Genomic DNA, 11,118 nt, shown 5'->3' on the forward strand with positions numbered 1-11,118 from the left:
TCCACCGTAAATCAATCAGGCTCACTTGTCTGAAACACACATAAACCTGTCACGGTCACCTGGCAACCTATAGTATAAAAGAAACAGAAAAAGAAGTGGACTCCATATTCGAGCCACGACAACTCTTCCTTTCTTGTTGTTTTTTTTTCTCATCTGGAGAGCTGCGAGGATAAGATGATCCGAACGTAAGTGAGGTTTTATTCGGGGGGGGGGGGGGGGTCTAGCATTAGGTTTTGGGGAAGTAGAATAAGAAAAGGTTAGTGTGAAGAGTCAAGAAGTGAATAGAAAACTGATTTTGAGAATAGTAAAGAAAATGAGCGTTTTTGTTACGGTAAGAACTCAACATGGTAAATGGGGTAGCCTTCTTTTCAAATCAGATTTTTGAGGGGCTTGAAGGATAGATAGTCCTGAGGACCCTTTAAGGAAACTCACCAGCGCTCAGGTGTGCTGGTTTCTCAGCTAGGGTACCCTTCTGCTAAAAATGATTATTAGTATGCGGTAGTAGAGTAGTACCGTTCCGATTTTAAAGTTTTCTGAAATATTAGAATACGGTTTTTTGTAAAAACGCGAACTAGAACACCTGACAGAAAAGTTGCTAGATAGCAAGTTTCCAGACAATAAAATTTGCAACTCGGCATATTTCCCATCAATCAAAACCTGAAATTTGTAAAACCAAAAACTCAAAATCGTTATGCCACGACAATAGCAACGATAACCAGGAGCACCTTTCTTCTTCAAAGGACTAACCGCCGAAATGCATTTTCTCGAACCCATAAATTCGTCAGACTTTTCATGCCAGACAATAGCGACGGTAACCAGGAGCCTTCCTCATTTTCAAAAAACGAACCGAAATGTATTTTCTCCAACCCATAAATTCGTCAGTTTCCCCTATTCCGTCCACTCATAAACCTGTCACTGACTGCTTAGTTACCTGCTTAGTAACCCATCCCGTTTTTCAACTCTTCCTTTCATTTCTTTTTGAGAAGAAGCCCTGGGTGGTTAGTCTACCAAAATGCGCTTCGGAATCAAATACTCCTTTTGTAAATATTCTCTCCTGTATTAATTTTGTATGCTAACAAAATATTTTCACAGACTATTTCTCTCTTTTTGTCTTCTTTTCTCAGCATTTCCAGATTTCACAATTGTTCTCCTCATTGAATTGCTCATTTTTTCTCGTTTCACTATCTTCCAAGTGTTCATCATATTGTTCTAACCGATGTTTTTTCTATTCTCAATACATTTTCGTTTTTTTCTCTTCTCTAATAATCTCTAATAGCATTTTTTCAGATCTCGTAAAGTTTACCAACTTTTGTACTAACTCCTATATAAAGAAGGCTATAGCTACCTGTTGCTACATCTATTCCACTCCGATCACTTGTCTGGAATAAAACTAAAAAAAAACAGAAAAAGAAGATTCTTCAACAATGCGACCAATTATTTTACTCTGTCTTGCTGTTCTTGTATTGTGGACAGCTGGAGGTTCTAAACGTAAGTGCCATTTCAGGATTCTGAAAAAATAGGGAGAGTGCCAGGGAGGACTTTGAGGTCAGAAAAATCCGGTGTAGAAGTTTGAGAGCTCATAACTTTCGTCAAAGAGCCCAGAATTTTCATGCCAGACAATAGCGACGGTAACCAAGAGCCTCTTTCCTTTTCAAAAAACTAACCGAAATGTAATTTTTTTCAACTCATAAATTCGTCAGTTTCCCCTATTCCGTCTACTCATAAACCTGCCACTCGCTACTTAGTAACCTGCTCAGTAACCCATCCAGGAGCATCCTTTCTTTCTACTTTTTTAAAAATTCTATTTTGAGAAAATGCTATGGCTAGTTGTTTATTAACCTATTGTTACTATCCTTCAAAACTTTTAGATGAACCTCCAAACAAGGACAACGAAATCAGGAAAATCGGCAAAAGATCTGTGAGCGATAAAAAAACAGTAAAAACTGGTGCCACAGGAAGCCCAGGCTATTCTGGAACTGATCAGACTAAGGATGATACTGAAACCACGCCGAAAGAAGTGAGCTCAAGTGTTTCGGCAACAACTACTTTAGGTAAGAAATGACAGAAGTTTTAGGTAAGAAATGACAGAAGTAACACACTTAGACTCCCTTGTAACACATAGGCGTCCATCAAGGTTTTTTGAAGAGTTGTTTTAATCTCTAAATCAAAAGCTTAACATATAATAGTTTTGAATCTAGTATTTTATTTCTAGGAACTCAATTCTAACAGTAAAACGTTTAATTTCCAGATTTCACGACCACCAGTGCTTCTACTACCTCTTCATCGAAACAACTCGAATTTGACTCCATTGAAAACAGTTCCGAGGAAGAGGGATCTTCCGAATCAACAACTTCTGAAAAAACGACTTTCTCCACAACGAAATCCGCTGAAACTTCCTCTCCAGTGACATCAACAATAAGTACTTCTCCGAGCACTGAAACTTCAACCCAAGGCACCTCTGAAACCACTACATTGCAAACTTCGACGAACACTCTTGGTGGTTAGAGTAGATTGTAAAAAATAGAGCTTAAATGTCTAAAATTTTAGATTCTACGACCACCAGTGCTTCTACTACCTCTTCATCTAAACAACTCGAATCGGATTCCATTGAAAATAGTTCGGAGGAAGAAGGATCTTCCAAATCAACAACTTCTAAAGCAGCGATCTCCACAACGAAATCCACTGAAACCTCCTCTCCAGTGACATCAACGATGAGTACTTCTCCGAGCACTGAAACTTCAACCCAAGGCACCTCAGAGACCACTCAATTGAAAACTTCTACGAACACTCTTCAAGGTGAGAGTTGATTTGTGACAGATGCTGAAATGCCTAAAATTCCAGATTCCACGCCGACCCGTGCTTCTTCAACCTCTTCATCGAAGAATCTTGAATCAAGCTCCAATGAAAATAGCTCGTCTTCCAGAACTGACACAACTTCCACACCGGCGACAACCTCTTCCACCAACCGCCCATCTTCATCGCTCCCAACTACTCCACGAGTCACCACAACCACTAAAAAGGCGCCACTGACCATCTCTGAATTGGTAGAAAGTATAGAAGAGGGAGTGGAGTACACGATAGACGGAGTGCAGATTGTGACCTGTCCGTCATACAAAACAACTACGAAGACAACGCGTGGGACGTCAGCTATCAGTAGTAAATCAACCGAAACCTCTCCCACGACAGTCAAATCAACTTCTACTCCAAAACAGGGATCATTTGGTTCGTTGACAAAAATTAGGTTGTCGTATGTTTGAACATTTATTTTCAGAAGCGACTACATCATCTGCAGACATGACGTCTTCATCAGCTACCCTTTCAGGAAGTTCTGTCTCAGTTTCATCTCCCTCTGCATCATCTGTATCTGCTTCTACGACCTCTTCTTCTCGTTCTCCCTTTTCATCCGCCACGTCATCTTCTACAACCAAAAAACCAATTGATGGAATTGAAAACGGAGAATCAAGGACAACTACTAACACCTCCACGCAAGAAAACACTTCATCATCTAGCAGTCGTTCATCAGAGACCTTCACGACGGCTCCGGTTTCATCGATATCTTCAACGACAGGAACGAGCTCGTCAAGTGGAAGTACATCCGGAACTACTAGTGTCGTCACTGGTAGATCATCATCTTCTTCTCCTTCTTCTTCTTCAAAGTCTACCAGCATCTCGATCGACAAAGAGACTACCAGGGTGACCTCAACAACAATTGGCTCTTCAACATCAACTGATGTTACCAATGTCTCTCCGGGCTCCACTACTCCAAAACTCCAAACTTCAAATTCTTCGACCAGTGAACAAGGCTCCCCTTCTACCAGTTCCGTCACCGCAATCTCTGATGCATCGACAGTTGTGACTGAGATCCAATCGACGACACCTGCAACGATTCCCACTGATTCTTCACCGGAAACGAAAACTACAAGCTTGGAAGCGTCTACAGTGCAATATCACTCATCTGACATCGTGAGCACCACCGAACAGTCATCTGAGGCTACATCTTCATCGAGCAGCTCGGAGGACGAAGAATCTTCGAGAGGATCGTCGACGACATTTGAGACAAACCTGAGACATACTACTGGAACAGAAAATGAGTCGTCTAGTGGAAAAACCCAAAGCACCACACACTCTACGGATAGTGCCTTGACAACAGAAGAAACGTCGGATTCACCACTTCCGAAGACATCAACCAAGGCCACTGGAACTTCTGACGAGCAGACCAAATCCACTGAAAAAGTCTCGAGCAATACTTTGAATACTTCGACGAGCAAGACAACCGATGAAAAATCCACGAGTGAATTGAAAATAGGTAAGCTGACATAACATCTTATTAGATGCACTGTTTCTTTCTTCTTGCAGAAACTCCAACCACGTCTTCCGGAAATGTTTCCACTTCCTCTCAAACAACCAGTGCATCCACTACGGTAACCGGTTCTTCTACCGTTTCGAAAATTGAAGATTCATCGTTGGATGTGACTAACACGACGACACCCATGAAGTCCACTCAGCCGACGCCTTCTGCAACGTTTGAGCCTTCTTCAGGAACCGAATCCACGAAAACTTCCTCGACTACTTCTGAATCGACGACAAGGAAGACAAGCAGCACAACATCTACTCCAACATCTGTGAAGCCATCAATATCGTCATCAACTTCAACCATCTCCACTGACTCCTCTACAGTCACGTCTTCTGTGAAGACCACGTCAACAACTCCAATGAGCCCAGAGACTACAGCTACCAGTCAGTCAACGAAGGCTACAAGCTCTGCTCCTTCTTCGAGAGCTCCAGCTACAAAAGAGACCACCTCCAATGATGTGACCACAATGGAGAATTTGAAGACATCATCGTCTACTCCAGCAACCACCTCCGCCACTTCGAAACAGAGTTCCGCGAGTACAACAGATTCATCGACCACTCGCTCTTCTTCGTCGTCAACGTCGTCAACGAGATCAACTGCTCCGAAGTCTACCAGCTCTCCAAAATCGACCAATTCCGTGCAGCCTGCCACTACTCCAAAATCTTCTTCTCCATCGTCTTCATCAACTCCGACATCTTCTCAGTCATCTACTTCGGCTTCTTCATCGATAAAATCCTCTCAAACGTCTCCAACCCTTTCCACAAGTTCTCGATCCACCGCCTCCACAACGGAAGACCCACGATGCCGTCAACAATGTCCAGATGGATATCTTATTGGAACAAAGTATTGCTACCTGCTGTACCGTGGCTCGTCTCGAATCAGCTCTTACCAGGCCGCTTTGTCTCAATGCAAGACCGTCGACCGTCAGACACTGGCGTCATTCGATAAGATCGAGAACAAGGCGGACATTCAAATGATTCAACAGAGTGCAGCACTTAAGAATATTGACTGGGTTTACACCAACGGACTTGGAGGATATGCAGAGAGGTTTAACAAGGCAGCGTCGGTTTACAGTATCTACAACCAGACTGTTGTCGGCACTCCAATCATCAAGACTGTTGGCATTTCGAAAACAGCGGAGAACATCACAGCACTCTGTGTACTTCCACGTAAGTTTCTTGAATTCTAAAAATCAATTTAAAATAGGATGATTTTCAGAGTACTGCAACCAGAACGAGTGCAACATTGGAAGACTCTTCATGGCATACGGTTACTTCGAGAACTTCCATCACAGTACCGACCTCCTCCAGCCACAACAAACTGCCACTGTCACTTGCATTTATGGAAATCAGAAGTTCGCTACTGTAACGTGTAACAGTCTCGGAGCCATCTATCCCAGCCCGAGTCTAATCGATTGTGAGGAGAAGAAGTACATGAAACTGGAAGACACCACCAATCAGACAGTTGCGAATTGTGGAATGTGCTACCTGAGAGGAACAGAAGATTGTAAAGTTGTGGATGAGAAGGAGAAGACATTCAGATGTATCTGCAATAAAGACTACTATGTGAGTAGTTTCAAACTGATAGAATTAAAAGGTTCTTTTCTAGTTTAGATAACCTTTAAAAACTCGAATGTCCCAAAAAGCACTAAAACGTCCCTTAAAACACTGAGACGTCCATTAAAACACTTAGACATCTTTTGAAATCCCAAAAGTTGGATTTGAATATTTAGTCGTCCCAAAAAATATTTAGACGTCCATTCAACACTAAAAGAAAAATCTAAAAAAGTTACTGAAAGTGTTCATGGGACGTTTAAACGTTTTTTGGGACGTTTAAACATTTCTGAGCACTTTTGGGACCACAAAGAACGATTAAATGTGTTGAGGGACGTATATGTGTTTTCTGGGACATTTGAATTTTCAAAAGGCATTTAAACTGGAATAGAGCCAATTAAACTGATATATTGCAGATGAGAACCTGCTGGAAGATGTTCAATCCGTGTAATGCGACTGTCTGTGGACCAAATGGGAAATGTGGATTCAATGGAACGGCGATGTTTTGCACATGTGGTTGGGGATGGACAGGAGAACGTTGTGAGCAACTGTTAAAGGAAAAGTATACCGGAAATAAAGGATACTCAACGACAGTCGGAGCAACCATCACTCTCGGAGGATTCTTGTTCCGAGCTCTCAAGGTAGCCTTCATTGGAATCACATTCTCGGAACAAGAAGATGTGAGTTTCAGGAAACTATTTTTGTTTGTGATTCAATTCTTCAATTTTCAGGATCCGCAAGACACCCACCAACGCTTCCGATCGTACCTAATGTCTGCCGCTGGAATCATCATGACACTCTTCAGTAACCCGACGGTGTTCGGAATCGACCAACCAACGTGCCGATTCTACTTCATTGCACTACACTTCTGCTACATCATGGGTTAGCTTATTTTTGAAATTTCAAAGATTCAAAAAATTAAAGAATTTCAGCAATGACCCAGTGGGTCTGGGAGGGATTCAACGTGAACCAAGTGATCCGATTCGTCCATGCAAATGAATGGGAACGGGATTGGTACGGAAACCGGCCACTGGGAGTCCAACTGGCGCCTCGAATGATCGGAACAACTGTTGTGGTGTCCTCCTTCCTTCTCATCACATTCCAGACAGGATGGTATCGATTGGCTGCCGATTGGACCTGTGTCGGAGTCGTCTGTCAGCAGACAGTGAACATTTGGCTTCCCATCTTCTTCGGAGTCTGCATTCTCGGAATCACCGGATTAGGCCTCTATGAGTGCAGCTTCCTTATCGAACGGTGAGTTTCAATAAGCCTCTTTTAATACATATTTCATCAATATTCCAGTCGTCGCCCACTTCTCGGATACATGATCGATATGAAGATAGAAAGAGAGTTGGGTCATGTCGTTGGCCGTCGTATCCAGAAGTGCAGGGACAACGATTTCATGGCTCTGATGGGGCTCGTGCTCCTAATCATCCAATGGATCTCCGTCATCTTTTCCTCCGATCGTCGAGATGACCCAATGTGGGGAATGTAAGTTGTCAGACAGGTGGTTATGGATTAGAAGTCGTTGAATTTCAGCATCACCGTCGTCGCGGCTGGAATCTACTCGGCGTTTTGTGCCTTCCAGGAAATGATGACTTGTCCAGAGGTTAGTTTTATTATTGGAAAACTATTAACTGAATACTATTCCAGGACAAGGCCAAGTTCGTGGAACTTCTCCAACGATTTGCTCCAGACTTCTTCGCTCCAACATACAACGAAACGACGATGTGGTCGATCTTTGAAGTGCGTCAGATGTTCAAACTGCCGAAGGAGGAAAGAGAAGCAGTGATGGAAGGATACCTGACGATGAATGAGCAGTTGCACCTGCATCATCGATGGAATCTCCGTCTGAATCACTTCTTGGGAGAAGAACTTGTATCTGTTGAGCCAGATGACAAAATAAATGAGGCATTGCAAAGAGTCTACTTGGAGGAAATGAGACGGATAGAGGACAACAACGGAACCGAGGAGGAGAAACAAAGTGTTCAGTGAGTTTGATGGTCTCTATTCCAGTTTTGATGTCCTTTGAAAAGTCGAACGACCTCAAACACACTTAGACGTCCCAATAAACATTTAGAAGTCTCAAAAAACGTTTAAACGTCCCATAAAATGTTTAGACGCACTTTGAAATTCCAAAATATTGTTCTGAATATTTATACGCCCCAAAAAACGTTAAGACGTCCCAATAACCTTCAAACGTCCTTTAAACGTGGTTTTTGGGACGTTTAAACATTTCTAAGCACTTTTGGAACCACATAGGACGTTTTTTTAAATCTACTCAGATTCCAATGAAATTTTTTGATCTACTCTAGATTCTGATGAAATCGATTAATTTTTCAGAGAAGCATTCGCTGAGTACCATAATTCGATCCCGTTCAAAGTAACACCGGATGCCGGAGAACTGGAAGGAAGACTGGAATTGGTGACACTAGCCTCAGAGGATCCCAAATTTGGAATTCGACTAGCCAAGTTCTTCATCGTTCCCGAATTTCATACGTTTCAACCAGAAGTACCCGCACCAGGACAACCGTATGAAAGATGGAGAGAGACGTTACACGAGAGGAGATTTTATCAGAATTTAGAAAAGGTCCGTTTGGATTAGAGCGAGTTTGCTATCTTGAAATCAACGAGTTTCAGGACATCTACCTGATCACCCGTCAAGCAGCTCATGAACAGGCGACATTCATCAATTCGGCGATTCTCTTCTCGGTCTATGGCAACAATGTCGCGAGATGAAAACGGGGGCGTTGAGTGATAATTTAGAATTTAGAGTGATTGTTGATACTGGTTTTAATAAAGGGTGTAAGTGGGAAGTGTTTCTTTGATTTAACGTTGAGAGCAGGCTTATACGGAGAATACTATTCTTTTGAGAAATCGGAATCGAAATGAACTGAGCAACTACAAACTACAAAATCTTATGAACCGAGTATTCTACGCTCTAATTATCAATGAACAGAGTGTGTTCACTGTTTCGAAATTTACTGTTTCAACAAAAACTTAATCAGGTTTTTAAAATGATTGCATAGATATGAGTTGAAGAAACAAAACTTAAAAAAGTGCCTGTATTGAATTCAAAAATGTATACTTGTCAAGGTCAGGCCCCGCCCAACAAGGCCTTCTGAAAATATTTCGAAGGCCCGGCTTCAAAAAATAAACCAATTTTTTCAATTTTTCATCGAAACTGTGAAAATGTCTGATGATTTTTCAGAATTTTTTCTAATTCTGAATGCAAAAATTTGAAAAAATTTGAAAAAATTTGAAATTTGAACTTTGGCGCCAAACACCCGGGCCTTGACAAGTATGAATCAACCCTAATTCATAATTCCAACTCTTCACTTCACGATTTCAAACTATTCACTTTTTCTTCGAAACAGTGAAAAATATATTATAACGAGAGATTACATAGAAAAAGAGGGAGACAGATAGGAGAAAGTTTAAATCAAAGTGAATAGACTAACTGTGTTCATTGAGGAGATCAAATATTTTTGAAACAGTGGATTTCTTAAATTTCGAAAAAAATTTATACAAATATAGTTTTTTAACAAGGATAGTTGTGTTATTGCCATAATTTTCGATAATTTTGAACTATTTCCCATTGCTTATTAGCACGACACGCTTCTTACAACCGCGCTCTACCAAAACTCAAGACAATTGTGTGCGAAATAGAAAGACGCAGAGAAAAAGAAACATTTCTCAAGGTGATTCCGGTGGAGCGCCATTGTAAGAACTGTTGTGAGATACTTAATATTGCAATCGTCGAAATTTGAAATTATTCACGTTTCCTTTGAAACGGTAATAAATCTAACTTGCCTATTCAACTTTTTGAGATCAGTATTTCGTTTTTTGGAAATTCATCGCTTAAAATATCTCTAATGTTCAGGAAACCTCTTGAACTTTATAACTTGTTTATAATAACAGTGAAAAATGAGGTCGCAGTTGTATCAGCTAGATTTAGAAAAGTTTAAAAAATACGATTTCAAGATTTTTGTTAACATTTTTAGAAGCAAACATTAGATTTTTTTATATTTTTTTTGCCTACGATCGAAATTTCAGCACTTTAAAAATTTCAGCAAATAATAGTATTGCCCTAATGTCATCGATGCTTTAAAAGTTTTAAGCTATAAAACAGTAAAATATCCCCCTTTATCCTATGGTAAAAACCACCAAGTAGAAACAAGAAAAAAAGGAAGGTATTCAAACAAGTGACTCAATTGATAAAACGTTGCCTAACTTGCCAGATCGGAAAGTTTTGAAAAAAGAAAAAAGACGGACATTGCGAGGGGCAAATTTCTGATTTTTTCGTCCAACTTTGAACAAAATTGGTTCAGTAGGGACGGCGGTAGGATTGACGATCTACAAGCACACACACAGAATTTGGTGTTTGTTAATAGTAAAAATCCTTCTCAGGTTCAGTTTCATTATGGATCCATAATTATGATTGTGTTATCATTAGAAATGCGTTCGTTCAAATTATGAGTTTCACTCTTACGATTATCTCATTTGTCTCATGAAAATTCACTGTTTCAACGAACTTTCGTTATTTTAGAAGTCAGTTGATATTGATAAGTAGTTTTTTTTTCGACGTAAGCATCGTATTATTGCACCATCTATTCTGTTTAAATGGAAGCAAATATTCATAACCATTAATGACGTCACGTTTTTGAATCCGAGTTCAGATAGTAAATGAAATGGAGAAACATTTTTCAGAGAATAATTTCAAAATTTTTCTTACTGTTTCAGATATATCTTAATTGAAATATGTACAGTACCGTTCAATAGGATATGAACTTTGGCCGTTTTTAGTTGAAATTCTCCAACTTTGAGAGTGTGTCATGGTAATTCTGATTGTCACACTTAGTAGGTTTTTACTGGACCCTACAGATCGAAAGTAGTGCACCATTTTTGTAGTTGACGACCTTTTTGTACCAGCACTTCCTTGTAAGTTACCTATCGCCAAAGTAATTTCTCCCTCAAATCGACCAATTTTAGTGCAAAGTCGTGCTATTTTTGAGCTGCCTTCTTAAAGTGACTACAACTATCTAGGGAGTGTCCGTACAAAAAAGTTATCAGCTACAAAAATGAAGCTCTATTCTTGGTCTGTTTGATCCATAAAAATTTATTTAGTGGGACAGTTAGTTTTACCATGACACATTCTCAAAGTTGGATAATTTCAACTGAAAACAACAATTCAGCGGAAACTCTTAATTT

At 40.4% G+C, this 11,118-nt stretch overlaps 1 protein-coding gene across 1 annotated transcript; it reads left to right on the forward strand.

The window, feature by feature from the left end:
* Window positions 1–1,424: 1,424 nt before the first annotated feature.
* On the forward strand, window positions 1,425–8,646 carry GCK72_015370 (uncharacterized protein; the record flags this gene model as incomplete). The annotated part of the gene is made up of 16 exons (XM_053730819.1): window positions 1,425–1,488; window positions 1,869–2,051; window positions 2,249–2,500; window positions 2,548–2,796; window positions 2,842–3,222; window positions 3,272–4,306; window positions 4,357–5,523; window positions 5,573–5,919; window positions 6,324–6,587; window positions 6,639–6,789; window positions 6,840–7,161; window positions 7,210–7,398; window positions 7,447–7,516; window positions 7,561–7,898; window positions 8,251–8,497; window positions 8,548–8,646. The coding sequence occupies 16 exons, from the start codon at window positions 1,425–1,427 to the stop codon at window positions 8,644–8,646; spliced, it is 5,358 nt and encodes a 1,785-aa protein (XP_053585591.1).
* Window positions 8,647–11,118: the final 2,472 nt, after the last annotated feature.

Source organism: Caenorhabditis remanei, chromosome IV (assembly GCF_010183535.1).
Source record: "Caenorhabditis remanei strain PX506 chromosome IV, whole genome shotgun sequence".
NCBI lineage: Eukaryota > Metazoa > Nematoda > Chromadorea > Rhabditida > Rhabditidae > Caenorhabditis > Caenorhabditis remanei.